The sequence below is a fragment of the Syngnathus floridae genome, chromosome 10 (genome assembly GCF_059516105.1).
Source record: "Syngnathus floridae isolate MCC-2025c chromosome 10, RoL_Sflo_1.0, whole genome shotgun sequence".
Taxonomy (NCBI): Eukaryota; Metazoa; Chordata; class Actinopteri; order Syngnathiformes; family Syngnathidae; genus Syngnathus; species Syngnathus floridae.
In genome coordinates, this window is record NC_142422.1 from 8,823,720 (window position 1) to 8,841,246 (window position 17,527).

Sequence of the window (17,527 nt, forward strand, 5' to 3'; positions counted from 1 at the left end):
GTGTGTTTTTCTATGTAATGCCATATGCCCAAGACACAGCAATACAGAAAAAAAAATAAAGTCTTATTATATCAAAATAAACATATGGTGTCATACATTAATTAATGTTATCGTACACATTGCTCTTCAAACCAACCTCCTCCCTGTTGTGTTGCACCCCATTACCCTTGGGGTCTGTTTAGGGATGGGACTGGGAATTAGCCAGCACTGATGCACATTTCTGAGGAGGGGCCAACCTGAGCAAACCGAGAGTTTGATGGAACCAATTATGAAAGATCGGACGGGACGTCGTGGGAAAACAAAAAAATCTTTTGAAATAAAGGCTTCCAGTGTCATCAGCCGGTGTGGTTTTAATTTCTCTATAGTTATATAAACTGAGTTTAATGCTGAATTCAATAAACTACTGAATCTTCCTCCAGCAGGATTGTTATGCTATGTACTCATATTGACAAAGGTTCTACTAAAAATTGATAACTGATAGGGTCTTGTTAACAAATTACTTCTTGTATCAAGGAAATTACTTTAGTAGCCGGATAATTCATTTGACACATTGTTTTTACTGATAACAAACTTGACAAACTATTTTAGGATACACAGCATTTAGCAATGGGATGGATTTTAAAACTCACTCACACTAAAGTCAACGACTTGAAGGAGTTTGCATCTACATATTCAATTGTGTACATGGGCATGTTTGTATTAAGTAAATCAAACTGTATATTTTTTTCCAGTGTACAAAACCCAGAGTTATTAGTCTGTTCCAATCTAACTGGTAAGAACTAGCCATGTATTCTGATTAGACCAAAAGCCTGCAGAGGTTTTGTTTCTAACCCAAACTAAAATACAAATCATAAACCAACCCAGAGGGGATTATTGCAGAAGAAGAAAAATGTTTGTTGTGTTGAAATTAGATTAGAATTTTCAATTGTTGGGTCAAAAAAAAAAATCTGTGTTATGTTGAATTAATTTCCAACGCTGGTTTTGAAAACAGACACACATGATCCTTCAGAGGTTCAGAATATGTTGGAAAGATCAATGAGAATGCATTTTTCAATCATCTCTTTAAAGACAAATAAAATAATTTGTACACATCTATTATATCCATCTCCAAGTTTATATATGATTTAAACAACAGCCGCAGTCTGAAAATCATTTATCATTACAGCAAAATATTCATTTAATTTTAACCATTTTACAGCAAGTCAGTAGGGACACAAGGTCGTATCATTCCCAAGAACTTGTCAGCTGCTTTGTGACCTGAACATGATGCTTATCTCCGTGATGGGTGAACAGCACATAATGTGTGCAGAGTATTCCGCTCACATACAACAAGTCAGCTCATAAGCTCACTACTCAGAAACTGAAAGCGTATGAGTCACTTTCTAATAAATATGATAAACAAAATAGTAGGGCGAGGGGGGGGGGGGGTCACAGTGCAGATGTGTACAAACTACAACCAAAATAATATTGATATCTCAGGGAAACGTTAGCACGGCCTCTTCACCAAGGAGAGTGTCGTGCTGCACGACTTCTATTCTCACCAACAGATAAAATCGGCGGTTTTTATTTGCCGAAAGTGCTTCAAGTCAGTTTACTGAGGTTGACCTAGGCATTGATAAAAAAATTGTTGAGTCTCTTGTTGAGTGTCGCAGCGAGCTGGAGCCTATTCTACCTGACTTCAGGCTAAAGGGAGACTGGACTGGTTGCCAGTCAGTCACAGGAAAAAATAGAGACAGACAAGAACTCAGTCGGTAAGGTGTGGTTCGGTCAGTCAATTAACAAACAGTACAAAGTGAAGATGTACAGTATGTGGTTTACGGGATCATACAGTATGTAGTAAAAGACTGTTCATGTCAAAAACATTTTTGACAGTCATATTTCACCAAGGACATTTTAAACTGCAGCATCAGGGACAGGAAAATCCCTTCAAACTTTGTTTGAGGGATAAGAGCCTAGAAGAGAATAGATTCTATGCTGACGAGTGCAGATGTTATTTAGAACAAAGCCTGCGAGACAATGAAGTCTGATGTGGCAAGCATGCTATGGGAGATGGCTGATGCTTGTCAGTGGGGACTGAGGCTGTCATATCAGCAGCAAGACCTGATAGCATCTCAGACGTCAATGTCTCTCCTCTTGTTTTCTCTTCTCATTTCCTCGACTCGCTGCTATACTAACACCAACAAACTTTCCATTTGCCTTTTCCTCTTCTGTCCTTTCCTTTTCTTCACACCCTTCGCTCCCACAAGGAGAGCTTAATGGGCATTTAATCAGAGCAAAACATAATCAGTATGGAGCTTCTGGTTAAGTTCTATTTTAAAGGCAACAGACTCTGTTGAATAAAAGGGAATGTGTGGGAAATTATTGACAACATTATGTTTGACACAGCCTGATATATCAATTTGGCTGAAGATCCAACTGTCAAAAAATTAGTATATGCACACACAAGACACATAGGTTTACACCTTTCCACAATTTTCCTTACCATGCAGATATATCTGTGATCAGTCACACATTGCACATCAAACTATTACATGTTACAGGTTTTGTATAATCAGTAATTATTTTATTCAACAATAGTTTTCCATGACATTTTAATGGCTTTTACAAAATCGTTTGCTTAAGTTCCAAGACGGAAAATCGAAACGTTTCAAACTACTGACAATTATTGATCCAATTTGTCATGTTTTAATTGCAACTTCAGCAATACTAACAGTCATCAATAGCATTAACAGATGAACCATCTGACTTCTATCCATCACAGACACACATACTACACACGCCAACATACGTACACACACATACACAATCATCCTGTAAAATCGCTTTCTCTTCCTCTAGCACTTCCAGTTCTATCACTTCAACCTTTATTTTGCACTTGCTTTCCCAAATGTTCCATAGTAATAATAATAAAAATAACAATAATAATAATGATAATGAAGTTTTCATCACTTTAATAATAATAATAATAATAATAATAATAATAATAATAATAATAATAATAATGGAGTCTTCCTCACTTTAATAAAATAATAATAATAATAATAATAATAATAATAATAATAATAATGGGAGTGTTCATCAATCATGTACTTATTGCCAAAAGCACACACAGTGTCCTAATACTGTCGGTTAACAGTCAATTTAGCGCAAGCTATTTTGGATCTTTGCAAAAGAGCCGGTACACCAAACTATCTACCACTATCTGAGTGAATATGGATTGGGTAATACAGAATAAGAAAATAAGAGGAAATTAATCAAAGCTAATTCTTAGGCTGTGCACACACATGGACACACATCTCACAGTGTTCACATGCTAACTAAGAATTTCAGAGTATATGATAAATGACAGCAAGAATTCATAGCAAAGCAGCTGATTTTATTTAGTTATTAATTTGAAAACTCAGAGAATTCTCGAAAATGCAACGCTGATTAAGATAAATCATTTAAATTACAGTAGCCTATGTATACAGATGCTAGTTGAGCAATTCTCAGTGCTTTATAGGACGTGTGCCTTGAGTTTTTTTTTTTTTTAATACAATAGCAGACCTCCTAATGATTAATGAGGTATGAAGAAAAAAGTAAGATTATAGATGACATATTATTCTCTCCAATGTTTGATTTGGATTCGAAAACATCCCTTCTCACCTGTGTGTCTGATGCAAGTGAGCCTGATGAAGCCCATGCAACTTGGTGTCAGATCATGTAACATTTCTGAGCCCTACAATAACTGCAACTCAGAGGGAATCCCTCTTGTACGACAGCCATAATAATTATCACCTCAAGGAGATCCAGAGCAAATTATTTGAATCCCTACGATCCTGGTACAGCATGAAAGAGATGCACCAGAGCGCTCGTCAAAAGTAATACATTTTTTGACGTATATCAATATGATACCTTTAGAATACATTCTAGTTACCTAATGTTAGGTATTCCTAGACAACATGTGGTGGATATTTATGATTGACTCACGGCTTCAATCACAGCACATGTGACTAGGGATGCATACCGTGGACCAGATCTTTTTGGTACAGGTGCCAAATTGGGTTGATACCATAGCACCGTAAATATTCTATACAAACGATACCACTAACGGTAGTTTGTTTATCCAGCTACTGTCAATTAATTATGACACTGAGCATAGGGTGCTGTTTGTTTGTTTTCCAGTTACTTATACTATATACGTATCTATATATGGTATATGTATTTTTTTAAATAAATAAATAAAAAGTGGAGCCTGGAGCATTCTTTGGGTCACCCCATTACAGGCAGCTGATGCTTGCTTCAATTATATACCAAGTCTGGATGGGTGGGGGATGGGGGTCCCATAACCATCATTACTGTTCTGCTCAAAGACGCACTGATGCGTGGAATGCAGAGCTAGCTGATAGCTTCACAAGATTTAATGGCGCAAATAGTACTGGAGCCGTGCTTCATAATTGCGCTGCTCACATTTGTGTGAGTGCAGCGTGCTACGAAAGCTATCTGCATGGTTGCATCCCTCTTTGGACATGCTCATACACAGGTCTGCTAAGAGGTAAGAACCTAGCTGATTCATGCAAGTCAGCTCTGCAACTGAAGGCTTCTCCCTCCATCCTCCATCCCTTCATCCTCCCAGGATTCCCTCTGTTAGATTACACACTTGGATGTTCAAACTGCCACTTTCTTGAAATGCCATCCAAGCTGCTGTGGGATTGAACCGTGACCGTGCAGATGCACAAGCTATAAGGGTTGGCTACACGGCAGCGGCGGTTTTTGATTCTGAAACCACTGGCAATACAACAAATTGTTCAAAGACAAGCTAATCTGTTGCAGCTCGAGCACATGAATGTTGCCTGAATATATGCATTAACGCATATTTGTGTGATTCATGGGTAAGGAAAGTGGGTATTTACTTATTTGATGACTCATCAGGACTCCACTGACTATTTGACTATGAAAAATGTGTCTTGCCACAATGGTATGGGTCTGTAGTATTAGGAATAGTATGCGGGAGCTCAGCAACACTGGTCACATAATTCTAATGTTACCTAATACTGAAATACTCATAAATGAGAAAGCTTTAACCAAAAAAAAAAAAAAGCAGATCCCCAGGAACGGGTGGATGTTGTTTGGTCATAAAAAGAAAAAAAGTAGGGGGGGGGCAGATAAAAACCCTGTTTGTATACACGAGTACATGAGTCATGTTTCTCATTCAGTAAAGCTAGGTAGGGATTGCATGACTTTCTTTCCATTAGGAATGCTGCCTCAGTGCAAATATTTACCTGGTGATGGAAAACAACAGCTCTAATGCATCATAAAAGCTTGCAGTGATGGGGCTCATAAGCTGGGCAAGCTTTGGGGCAAATGGGAAAAGAGCACAGGTGAGTCACTATGGACAGATGTACTTATTTGGTTATTAGACAAATCCCTCTTAGTAGTCATTTCATTAGGTACACCTGTACAGTCTGAGAGCTGTGGAAAGAGCTGCCTTTGTAAAGATAGTAGTAATAACCTGTCAGAGCAGAACTCAACTACATCATACTTATTGTTGTTTCTAACATCATGATGCCCTTATATACAGTATAAGGAGACACATTTCAATGTGCTGCAGTGCAAACAACAGCCATGATAATAAACGTTTTGCTAGTTTAACATCTCAATTGAGTACCCAACAAATTTGGCCATTGCGCTCTTATTAACGCAGACTTTTGAAACAACTTTTGACTGTACTAATACCTAATTCCATACATTGTAAATCAAAATTAATTTCGAACTCAGAAAGTTTCCCACGTGATTTCCTTTTAAAAAGGAAAACAAGAAAACAAAACTCAATCGGACAAAACATTTAAAACCACAAGTCGCTCACATAAGTTTTTATTTTATTTTTTAACAGCGAATCAGCAGTTTGATGTTTAAATCCTGGACAGGAAAAGCGACTGTAATATCCCACTATAAAGCAGAGTTAAGGCTCACACGATAAAGGTTAACGGAATCAATGACGGAAATCCTCCTGGTCCGCCTTAAAAAAACAGCCTTCAATGGACAGCGCCTGGTGCTGAAACGCTCTGAGCGACATCTGTGCACCCGGGTGGTGTGTGCGTGCGCGGGTGTGCGTGCGTGTCTGTGTGCGATACCTACGTGCACAGAGGACACCTTAAATGATCTTTCCAGTGACACATTGTGTAATGCCGAGGACGTTCGTGGGTAAAGGTGAAGCAACTTGACATGTTTTTACATGAAAATGGCGCCCGTTACAGTCGCTCACCCAACCCATTTAGTGCGGTACAGCAAAGAAGCACGGAGGAATATTGCACTATAAAACCATTTTAAACAATTGTTTGAATAAAGAGGAAAGAGCTGCCGGCTGTGGAAAAAAATGCCTCGCACACGTCGATTATTTCAACCGCGGCCTAATGTCAAGAGGCAACATGACCACGACACATCATGGAACACCAACAAACTATAGCTAGCAGCCACGGCAGCAGCGAATGTGAATAAAATAATTCTAATGAGCAGTTCCTTACTTTAACATGGACTGTTCCTTCGCATCCTCCTTCTGTTGTCGGTCCATGACACCGAGGATGATCTTCCTCTCCTCCTCGGTGAGGTGGCTGAGGTCCGGCATCTCAGGCATGGCGCCGGCCGCTGAGGCAGCAGGGCCATGACCACCCCTGGGCCCTCGTGGAGCGGACATCTTTTACTCACAGTGGCTACAAACACCAGAAAAGAATGAACATCAAACGGAGCCATGTTTTACAAAAATATAATAAACATATCAATGTCATGTCGTGAGCAAATTCGGAATGTGCAGTTGGAGGAGCCAGTCGAGGCTAGCAGATGACACGACGGTCCATGCACATGATGGTGTGCTGCTGCACAACTAAATGTCAAAAATATTAGCTCTTCCTATCAAAAGCTCGTGAGGGTTTTTCGGTACGTTGTGGGATGAGGCGAGGCTGAAAACAGAGGATTGTGGTATCTTAGATTTTGCGGGTTGAAATCAACACAAACATTAGTGCTCTCGAGCACTCAGGATTAGAAATGGATGCCCTGAATAGAAGCGAACGCTGCAGGCTGAAACCTCCACGTAGTGTTCCAAATAGCCATTCGTTCACGGAATGGAAGAAAAACAGCAATAAAAGATGAAAAGAAACGCAGTCTTGCCTTTTATTTTGCAGTCATTTTAAATCCTGTCTAACCCATCGCTGCCATTCCTTAGAAAGGTTTCAGTCGCATTTTAGAATCAAATAGGTTATGTCCGTCCGCGTTTCTTTATGGAGTCCTTATGCCCCCCCTCTGTCACAGTTCGGCTTGTTTTCATCCAGGTTGGTAACACTTGGAGATTTCTTAAATGCACAAAAATGGATGCAATGAGAGAGAGAGAGGGATGAAGAGGGTAAAGAGAGATGTGGGGCGGGGGGGGCAGAAGAGGCGGAGCGACGGAAACGCGTAGCAGAATCAAACTGAGGATGCTTGGATGTTCATTGACAACAGGCGTAAAGCAATACGGGAAACACGGAGTGGAGCCACTGTGCAGCTGGATCATGTTAATGCTGTATTTGAAGCCGCATGGAAAATTAATTGTTAATCTGCACATTGTATACCTTTACTCTAAATGCAGGCTTTACCTCATTAACGATTGTCAATAATGTACATTATTTTTGGAGCAATTTCCCGTTTCATTACTTAATTTTTAGGAGCCCTCTTATGCTGGCCTCAGCCACGCTCAGGTACCTGTGGTGATGGGATTTAAGTGACAGCATTAAGAGGATAGAAACCTGTAAGCAAATTAGTCCCAAGTAAAACAACAGGTAGCTTAAGTGGTTTAAATCAAACGCTCTTGGCTTATGACAACATTTAAATCAAACTTGGGAAGAAAGCTTGCAAAGAAACACCAAGGAAATAATGATAAAAAAACACAGATGAATTTCATTTCTCAGAGTAGATTTGGGGTTTTCTCAACATTTGCACCGACCAGAAAAAGTATTGTTGCTGTAAAAACCTGATGAAGCAAAATGAAATTTGAACTCAGTGCTATAGATAGAAACCTTCTCACTATTATACAATCGCAGAAAGATTTTTGAAACTAATTGAAGAAAATCAAATAACTGTAATGCTTTTTTGGGGGGGGCAAATATATCTTCAGCTCATCTCTGCCTGAAATTAGGTGATTCGCTACTCATGTTCATTAGTTGGAATCACAATGTAGACTGTGATTGATTTAAAAGCGGTGGTTTGATTGGTTTTTAGTCTATGCAACAAATTTTATTTTAGAAATATCTCACAGCACAGCACGTCACTCAACAAAAATGTCACAAAAGGTATGAATACTGAAACAATAACAATTTTGCCTTACTTTACTCACAAATGCATATACAGTATGAAATCCTGGGCCTGTTGAATTTAATATAAATCAATTTTTTTCAAAGAAAGCCACAAATAATTCTGGTGTATGAATAAAAACAGGTGGAAAACTGGTTTATTGTACCTTACAGAGTAATTAATTGCTCTGCCTGTCACTGCCTGTCATTGGCATGGACAGATAAACATTATTATACATTTGTAAATAATGAACAGTAATTTTCAGGCAAATTGCACGCAACACCTTGGTTGAGTCACTTCTTTTAAGTAAGAATTGAATCTGTCACAAATGAAGTGTCAATTATGAAATACAATTTGACGGGTAGAATATGAACTTATAAATATTGAGCGAAAGTGTGCTTGCAAGAATGCCAAATAGAGAAGTCTAATCACACCTTCCGTATGTGTGATGCACCTCCAGAATGTTGTCTAATAATTTTCTATTTGACCACAGTCACGACGTGCTTTTCTTTTTCGGACACCAGAGGCACACTTCCTGGTTTGCTGTGCGCGCGGACATTCTTCTCCCTAAAAGACAAGGATGAAAGGTGGTGAGAAAAGCCTGCTGCTGATAACATAAGAGATGGAAAAGTCAAGGGTGTTCAAAGAGGAGGCCAGAGAAGGAGACTGACCGATCAAACACCAAATCAACCGACAACTACACTAATGTTTTCAGAAAATACCACAGTAAGTACAAAAAGTAAGTTAGGCTTCACACAAATCTGACCTCTGTGCTTTGGCTTAATGGCAGCAAATGCACGTATACATATCATGGTAGGGAATCCGCATTAAAGGGATTTTCCATGAGGTGCGTGGGACAACAAAAGACAGCCTGGCAACAGTCCAAGGTGCCATAACTCATGCACGTGGACATCAATCACCAGTATGAAACAGCAATGGAAATAAGAACTTACTTTCTACGGCGAGCTTCATTCATTTCCTTAAGCTGCTTAGACTGGTCGTAGACGCCCTTCGGAAGATTTCGATGCTGAGCGATGCGTCTGATCTGTGGGAAGTGCTTAAACTTCTGTCTCAGTTTAAGGCGGTAGTTGGTGGCCTCCTTCTCTCGGGGCGTAAGCTACAACAAAGGAGCATCAAACACCGATACCTTATGACCACTTGTACAATAATATAAAATGCAAAATTGCTGACTTATGAGTGCCACGGTCAAACAGGTGTTACTTGTAATTCAACAGGTTTATTATTGTAGGTAAAAGTTTGGAGAGGTGTACAGCTGCACTTTGTCATTCATCCGTATAAATACTTTTGAATTACAGTGGTGTCTTCATCATTTTCAGACTACCTCCAATGGAAACTCATTCTACCCAAATAACTCATTTGTTGTAGAGCACACTTACACAGCATCTAATGGAATGATAAAGTTTTCCAACAAAAAAAGTGAAATGCAGCAAGTCAGAAAAGTCATCTGCGATGCCTTGATTCAGCATTTCAGTATTTCCTGATAATGAAAGACACCCTCAGTCTAGCTTGATTGTTAATGCTTCATTATGTTGCGAGCGGCTCGCTTTAAGTGATTGGCCGATTTAAACTGCTGATAGGAGCAGACACTGTCTGATCTCTTAAGTGCAATAGTTGCGAATAAATCTTTTTTTTTCCACAGCGACAGGATAACAACTACCAAGTGAGCCAATTTTGCAAACGGAAGCAGCATTAAGAGAATAAGCAGAAGTGACTGATTTGAAATGAAAGATGGCTGCTGGAAATGGTGGCAGGACATCATTGATCATTACTATAAAGCCGTAAACCGAAGTTGGAGCATTAGAACACTTCATAGGCCGTAAAGCAGAACAAAACTACTTCTATACTAACAGACTGCAATGCCTGACGAGGCAAAAGTGATGGAAAATAAGTTTTTCAATTCTATAGTTTTGTGTCAAAGAACTGGTCATTTGTTTTGGGTATATTTCTGCTGCTTCATTTCGCTTAATGAGAGTGATCCAGCCCTGAATCTGAACGGTTGCCATCTTCTGACAAAGCCAAGGAGGGTGTGCTGTCAAAAGCAACCATCTAATGAGTCGAGTAGTAAATCGGGTTGTGGCACAAGTCTGACATTTCAGAGAGATTGAAGTGCTTAGTGTAAATGTGTAATGTACTTTCTTGAGTAGATGTTCCAACTCAAAATCTATATGTGTTAAAAAAAAAAGGCTTATTGTAGTGTTCTTATTACTACAGTGGACAAAGATTAAACGTGTTACTTACCACTCCCAATTTCTCTGACGCCTCCGCTTTCCACAGACGAATATTCATTTCATCTGACCCACTCAAAATATAACGGTTATCGGCCGACCACTTTACGCAGATGACATGTTGCATGCGTTTGGTATGGTAGACCTCCCTGGTTGGAGATAGACATGTTAACAACGAAAAGGTGCAGAACAAGCAGTCATACAACATCCATTCACTTTCCATCAAATAACTTGAGAGTGACCTCAGATGCATGTCTTCATGTGCATTTGAGAAATTGGTACTGACCTACTATTGCGAGCATTCCTGGGGAAGATGCGGATGGTCTTGTCAAAACTGGCAGACACAAACTCTCTGCCAGTGGGGGAATAGTCAACATCGAGCACTGCAGACACGTGATCGAAGTGTACCGTGACCGGCTTGTCCAGGTGTCTCATGTCATATGTGTAAAGACTGCAGAGATGGACAGGCACAAGGACAGAACATTCAAGGACTAAGAACCTTGTCACTCAAGTGAGTCAGAGAACAACAGTGTTTGGAAAAGTCATTTTGTTGTACATTGGGAATTGTCTAAAGGTCTTATCTGCTCACTCACTTATAGTCTTCATTACATGCTGTGAAGAAATAGGCCTCCATCGGATTCCAGCATAACGTGTTGCTCCTCATCGTCATGATAACCTATAGAAAGAAAACAATTATTGCAAAGGGTAAAAAAGTGAAAAATGCAGCAAGGGAGTGGCGTCACTATACCTTTTTAAGCGGAGCTGCTTCTCTCATGTCATAAAGTATGATGCTTCTGTCAGAGGCGCAGCTTGCAAGAAGTTCAGTCTGACAAAACAGGAAAATATGATCAACACAACAGTATTGAGCTATGCGTTTTTTTCCTGAAATGTTTTCTGTCATCCAGTGGAGCGGACATAACTGTGGGCAAGCCATGTCACCTTAAAGGGATCATAATCGTATACCATATCCGACAGCATTTCTTTGATAAAGTGGTCAGTCAACAACTGCGGGTGTTATTTTACCAATTATTGACAAGTCTTAGAGTTGGAAAAGCTTCCTCCCTCTAATATGCGATTAATTGAGCAGCCCTACTGTATACCCATGTCCGTGCTTGCCTGCAAAAACGATACCCATTATGTAAAGCACTAATCAATCAAACAAGGTCAATCCGAGGTCTTGACAGAACAACTGTCACGGGAATACAAACCGATAATAAAAATTGGAGGTAATGTCTGAGGACAGCTGAAGATTAACGGGTGCTTCTGCTAGCCAAATACTTCAGATTTCTGACTCCAGTCGACCATCGTACTGCATTGTGCCATTCTCTTTGCCATAGTTATCACATTATGTGTTGCTCACCAGGATCTCACTTTGTAAACACGACTATTTTGTCACATATACAAAATAGAAATAATGCTTTATTTATGTGCGATAACTAAACTGCATTTGGCATTTTATCAACTTACTTCACACTTGGTCTTTAATACTGCTTTCACAACAGTCCAAATTCTACGACATGCATGAATGAATGTATGCACCCAATACTGTCAACAATTTTCACTCTGAGAGAATTAAGATCATCTCAATGGGCTACATCCTGCATAGACTCACCTCCACTGGGTTAAAATGGACAGAGCTGAAGCTGTCCACACCCCAGGTGAAAGAACGGATAGGGGTGCTCCTCTGCTCATCCCAGATGTCCACCTGCTGGCCACATGTTGCAAACACGCCATCTTTTTGATGAGGAGCAATCCCAGTGAAGACTGTCTGCAATGAACAAGCACCTCGTTTCACCATGATTTATTTTCCTGAAATTTATGCTTTTGGATATGCAAATATATACCACTGAGTGCAGAATGGTCTGTTATTAAAGAATCACACAAGTGGTTCCTACTCTACATACCTTGCCCAGAATTGTACTAAGTGGCTCCACTTCCTCACCATAACCCGGGGCCTCCATTTTCCATTGTTTGATTGTTTTGTCATCTCCAACCTGGAAAAATACCATTTTTGTTAGAACTGAAATTAAAAACCGTCACGGATTAATTTAATAGCCCATCACTGGCATGACAAAAACCATCAGTCACCGTGAAGAAGGATGATCCACAAGAGCGAACAGCCATTCCACGGACAAATCCTTCATGGGCTTGGAACGTGCGGAGGCATTCACGTTTGGTAAGATTCCATACTTTAACCTAAGGATGAAAATCAAACACAGTGTTGTCACACATACAAGTACAAGTATATGGACAATAATAATATGTATACAAGAGCCGAGTATGTTACCTCCCCATCACAAGAGCCAGACAACACTGTGGAGAGGCTCTTGGTGTGCTTGGCCATGCAGTTCACACCATCTCTGTGTCCATCCAATGAGGACAGGAAAGGCTTTGCAAACACCCTATCCAGCTTGGTGGCATTAAGAGCCCGAGTGTATTCTCTGCACACCTCAAATGGATGAAGTGTAGGGTCATAGTTTCTAGGAACTGGGAGCAACAATGGACAAGTCAAATTCGTCATATCGTTCTACAACTCGGAGCCATCAAAACGCAGTCAAACAAGTTATTTAAAGCAATACCATATTATACTTCGAGAACTTAATTCATATTTATAAAAAGTAAGTTTTTTCATCTAGGTTATGATGGAAACGGTGCACAACCCAATATTAATAAAATAATTTGAGGTCACTGATTAAAATATTTATGTGCATCTTAGTCAAACGATTCTTGAATGTCATGTCACAACACGGAAATTAGTGTGACAACCAGCATCTTGGTAAAAAAAAAAAAAAAGGACTATAAAACAGCAGTGAGCTTGCAGTGCTTAGCAAAAAAGTGGCTAGTGGTAGCAGCTAGCCTAGCCGGGTTTACTTCACTTACCGCGCTGAATATCGTGTTTGGTCTCCCGGACGTAGTCGTCCGGGTTCCTCGAGAGCACTTTTACTTTCATCTTAATGTGAGAAGAAAATATCAAAATACACTTGGGTTCGATTTAGAAATAAATCAACAATATAATCAATCATTACAGCATGAGCCCACGCGTCGGATTGAAAACTTCCGTCTACGGAAACCACGGTGCATTATGGGAGAAAATCCTTCCCCTCCTGCCTACGTCATAGTAGGCGTGCACTCAAATTCATAGCAAAATTGTGTTTTTCCAAATCAAACGTTTGTTTGTTTAAAGATCAACTGAGTGAATTAATGTAAAATTTCTTGAATATACAGTACAGTAGTTGTAATGATTTTGTATAAAATGTTTTAAGTTGAAATTCAGAATCGGATGCACTGCAATATACACTTCGCTCATTTGGACTTCCTTGCAAGCTGCTTGACATTTGCTGGGTAATGTCACTTTCAATCGTATTTGACGCCACGTGCTAAAAACGTGGATCACGAGCAACCATGTGGGTCCACAATGATATATGTCAAAGAAGTTAGATCGCTGCAACATCCTGACGACTTTACCGTAGACTCATTGAAGACTTGTGAGCACGTTTTGTAAACACACCTAGCTTTTGCAAGCTACAGCTAAAGTTGGTAAACATGAGCACCGGCCAAGATCACGGTACTGTCAGCGTTAGTGATGGCAAACCGGGGTCTACCGTATCATTCGCCGAACACGTCCAGCGGGTTTTCAAACATGTAAAGGTAGAAAACCTGGTGGCAGGACTAAGCGGGGGAGTTGTTTCAACGCTGGTGCTTCATCCTCTCGACCTGGTCAAAATCAGGTTTGCAGGTGAGCCATACTCTATATTAACTACTGTTGGACGCTGTCAATATGATAATAATCTGGAAAATGTTAGTTTTCTATCTCAGTTTTTAAAAAAAACATCAGGCAACAGTGACATGCGCTACATTAGGCTGCTACGTCGTCCTTCATGTTGCTGGTAATATGCTGTTAGAGTACTAGAATTCCTAGTAAAAGGAACTAATGCACAGTTTTGCCTCACAAATAGCATGCACTTGTAATATCAGTATGCAAACTTATCCTCATAGTATGCAGAAATTTCATGTAGGAGGAAAAAAACATTCTGCAAGCATTTAACTTTTGGTCCCACGTGATTAAAATAAAATGTGACTATCTGATGTAATTTCCCTGCTTTTTTCCTCCAAAATACTCAAATGATAACATTTTTAATGATGTGTAACCAATTTCCGAATTGGGTGAATCCAATGGAACCATAGGATTGTTTTTACAGTAGTGTAGCCTGTTTGGACATACCACATCGACAGCTTTACTGAAAGCTGTTTGTTTATTTAATAACAAGTGCATGAAAACAATTGAGCTTTTATCTAATATTCTTTATCTACCTTACAGTTTTACGAGCACTCCAAAAGTGGCACTTACAGTGAAAAAACGTTATTCATTAGACAGTCATTCTATTACTGTGTCCTTGTGGTTCTCCTCGTGCGCTGAAATATCTCACTTGTGAAAGCAAAGCGGGTACGGGTTCATAGACCTGAAACAATGTTAGGGGTATTGAATAAAGACTGAAACTGTTTTCCATGGAATTCAAGTGGCAAACATTAAACTAAGCATTAGCTTCAAGCAAAGTCTTGATAATGTACTCAAGTCAGAACTGTTAAACCGCCATGTTAAAAATGAAACAAACTGCAATTATCAAGATTAAACATTTAAAAAAGTATGAAAGGTTGTGATTGTTCTTTCCTATGAATTTCATCCCTCGCAAACTAACCCACTTAAAATGTATTTTTGCTTCAGTGAGTGATGGCTTGGAATTACGACCCAAGTATAATGGCATACTGCATTGTATGAAGAGTGTGTGGCACCAGGAAGGACTGAGGGGACTTTATCAAGGCGTGACCCCCAACGTGTGGGGTGCTGGAGCCTCTTGGGGTCTCTATTTTTTCTTGTAAGTCTGTTATTTCTTTTTCTTTTGACATTTCTTTTGTGCATTGACACACTGCTTCATTCACAGCTACAATGCAATCAAAGCTTACGTAAAGGAAGGGCGCCAGACTGAACTGAGTGCTTCGGAGCACCTTGTGTCTGCAGCTGAAGCAGGTTGGTTTGAACTTTACTGTACGTGTGTTGGCACACTATCTGCTAGTTTCAACAAAAATCAGGTAATAATGCTCTGTATTGACATTCCGCTTCACATGTAACTTCACTTCCCACTGGCCACATTAAGTTTGGCATCTCAAAATGTCCTTGATTGAATTTTGAACAGTTGGAACGCATGCCATCGTTGCACAATGTCCTCTTTGTCTCTGTCTCTACAGGCATTTTAACACTGACCTTAACAAACCCCATTTGGGTAACCAAGACCAGGCTTGTGTTGCAGTATGGTTCTGACCCAAACACTAAACAGTACAGGGGGATGCTGGATGCCTTGTTCAAGATCTACCGTATGGAGGGGGTGTCAGGCCTCTACAAGGTCAGTCTGTAGTACAAGTACCATGGTGATATTTTCATGCAGACTCAGACAAGGTCCGACTACAACTACATGTGACTGCTATTTCCATAATCACCGCTAGAGGGCAACAATACTACACCTTTGTTTTTGGTGCTGATAAATGTTATCTCCAAAACTTAATAAAACTCGTTTGTAGTGGTGCAGAACTGTACTGCATCGTACTTAAGAGGTGTTGTACATCTCAACTTCCACCAGCTAACTAAATTAGATATAAATATTAGATATGCAATTGGTTATAATGTGTTGGCAGTCAGCGTATTCAGCATTTCATCCACCACTGCATTTAGCTAACTATAACAATTTCCGTTGTGACAATAAGTACGCAATGACAACTCTTGTATGTTGACTTTTGCCGTTTATGATAATGTGTAAGTGTCAATCAAATTAATTTATAATGCATAATCTTAAAGGGTTACATTCCTGGTCTCTTTGGAACATCTCATGGTGCGCTGCAGTTCATGGCCTACGAAGAGCTGAAGAGAGACTACAATAAATACAAAAAATTTCCTTCAGATGCAAAGCTGGTGAGTCATGTAACCCCACGAGCCACAGACAGCCTCTACTTAGCTTAATAGCACTTAAACCTCAGAGGCAGACCACACTTGATGTACATGTTGTATGACTCTGTGCTGTACCTGAGACTTGCTTCATTGATCACTTCAACAGAATCCTTTGGAATACATCACAATGGCGGCACTGTCTAAAATATTTGCAGTGGCTACGACATACCCATATCAAGTGGTGCGAGCTCGACTGCAAGACCAGCATAATAGATACGACGGCGTTATCGATGTCATTAGGAGGACTTGGAGGTATGATAGTGGTAATAATGTGATGCTTTCTATAAGTCTGACCTAGCGTTGACCGAGTAGATTAGAAAGATGACGTGTGTAATCGTGACTGCTCTCACTGCAGGAATGAAGGCGCCACTGGGTTCTACAAAGGGATTGTCCCCAACCTGATTCGTGTCACTCCAGCATGCTGCATTACATTTGTAGTATATGAAAATGTCTCCCGCTTCCTGCTTGGCACAAGTTAGCAAGATCCAACAGTAAAAAGAAAAAAAGACACACAATGAGGTTACAAACGCAATATGACGGAACGGCCAGTCAGACTATCGGTACCTGGCACATGAACCTCAGTGCATGTACTGAGTGTTAACACTGAAAAGGAATGCTTCAAGTTGTATTGTTGATCCTCTCAGTGCGGTTGAGTGATTATTGGCCAGTGCTGCAAGTTTGTGCTACACCCTTGAAGATGTACTGTAATAGCAATGCAAGGGGGTTATTTTTACACAGAGGAGTAAACGTCTCCAAGCGACGATAAATTAAAAATGGCAGCTGATCAATGAAAGTGCTCAAGCCAAACAATGGAAAATTAAAATGTGAATTTTCCCTAATTCATTTAAGGTAAAAAAAAGCTGCTTGTTATCACACATTAATATATTTATTTAGATATCTGGTGTATCATGTCTGCTTTTTTTTTCTTTTGCTATAAACAGAAACTGCACACTCACCTGAATTGCCTCGTTCATTCTTCTGC

The 17,527-nt window shown here is 39.8% G+C and overlaps 3 protein-coding genes across 24 annotated transcripts in view; 1 reads left to right on the plus strand and 2 right to left on the minus strand.

Annotated features, from left to right (window-relative positions):
- Positions 1 to 7,387, minus strand: part of rims2a (regulating synaptic membrane exocytosis 2a) — a 91,934-nt gene extending 84,547 nt beyond the window's left edge. For 11 of the 22 annotated variants that reach the window (XM_088386546.1, XM_088386564.1, XM_088386539.1 and 8 more), the window contains exons 1-2: positions 7,144 to 7,386; positions 6,504 to 6,689 (exon numbers count right to left, since the gene is read on the minus strand). In XM_088386546.1, coding sequence (XP_088242672.1) covers positions 6,504 to 6,673 — 170 coding nt within the window. In that variant the 5' untranslated portion in view covers positions 6,674 to 6,689; positions 7,144 to 7,386. Of the gene's footprint in view, positions 1 to 6,503; positions 6,690 to 7,143 lie in introns of all 22 variants that reach the window. The other 11 variants (XM_088386543.1, XM_088386541.1, XM_088386550.1 and 8 more) reach the window with 3 other exon arrangements.
- A 1,043-nt stretch (positions 7,388 to 8,430) lies between these two features.
- On the minus strand, positions 8,431 to 13,631 carry dcaf13 (ddb1 and cul4 associated factor 13). Its single transcript, XM_088386949.1, has 11 exons — positions 13,428 to 13,631; positions 12,835 to 13,034; positions 12,636 to 12,743; positions 12,452 to 12,541; positions 12,160 to 12,315; positions 11,296 to 11,373; positions 11,141 to 11,223; positions 10,834 to 10,998; positions 10,561 to 10,696; positions 9,255 to 9,418; positions 8,431 to 8,868 (listed from the first exon to the last, which is right to left on the minus strand). The coding sequence occupies exons 1-11, from the start codon at positions 13,495 to 13,497 to the stop codon at positions 8,781 to 8,783; spliced, it is 1,338 nt and encodes a 445-aa protein (XP_088243075.1). The 5' UTR covers positions 13,498 to 13,631; the 3' UTR covers positions 8,431 to 8,780.
- Positions 13,632 to 13,673: 42 nt separating this feature from the next.
- LOC148392260 (solute carrier family 25 member 32-like) lies at positions 13,674 to 17,500 on the plus strand. The gene is made up of 7 exons (XM_088386950.1): positions 13,674 to 14,283; positions 15,271 to 15,421; positions 15,488 to 15,573; positions 15,792 to 15,946; positions 16,396 to 16,509; positions 16,652 to 16,797; positions 16,901 to 17,500. The coding sequence occupies exons 1-7, from the start codon at positions 14,091 to 14,093 to the stop codon at positions 17,022 to 17,024; spliced, it is 969 nt and encodes a 322-aa protein (XP_088243076.1). The 5' UTR covers positions 13,674 to 14,090; the 3' UTR covers positions 17,025 to 17,500.
- Positions 17,501 to 17,527: the final 27 nt, after the last annotated feature.

What these genes read in the sequence shown, in the direction of transcription:
- dcaf13 (XM_088386949.1), bottom strand. Translation starts at nt 13,497, where the DNA reads ATGAAAGTAAAAGTGCTCTCGAGGAACCCGGACGACTACGTCCGGGAG. An exon ending in CAAACACGATATTCAGCGCG is followed by an intron (nt 13,035 to 13,427) that starts GTAAGTGAAGTA and finishes TGTTGCTCCCAG; the next exon opens with TTCCTAGAAACTATGACCCT. An exon ending in CTGGCTCTTGTGATGGGGAG is followed by an intron (nt 12,744 to 12,834) that starts GTAACATACTCG and finishes TTTCATCCTTAG; the next exon opens with GTTAAAGTATGGAATCTTAC.
- LOC148392260 (XM_088386950.1), top strand. Translation starts at nt 14,091, where the DNA reads ATGAGCACCGGCCAAGATCACGGTACTGTCAGCGTTAGTGATGGCAAA. An exon ending in GGGTGTCAGGCCTCTACAAG is followed by an intron (nt 15,947 to 16,395) that starts GTCAGTCTGTAG and finishes ATAATCTTAAAG; the next exon opens with GGTTACATTCCTGGTCTCTT. An exon ending in GTCATTAGGAGGACTTGGAG is followed by an intron (nt 16,798 to 16,900) that starts GTATGATAGTGG and finishes CTCTCACTGCAG; the next exon opens with GAATGAAGGCGCCACTGGGT.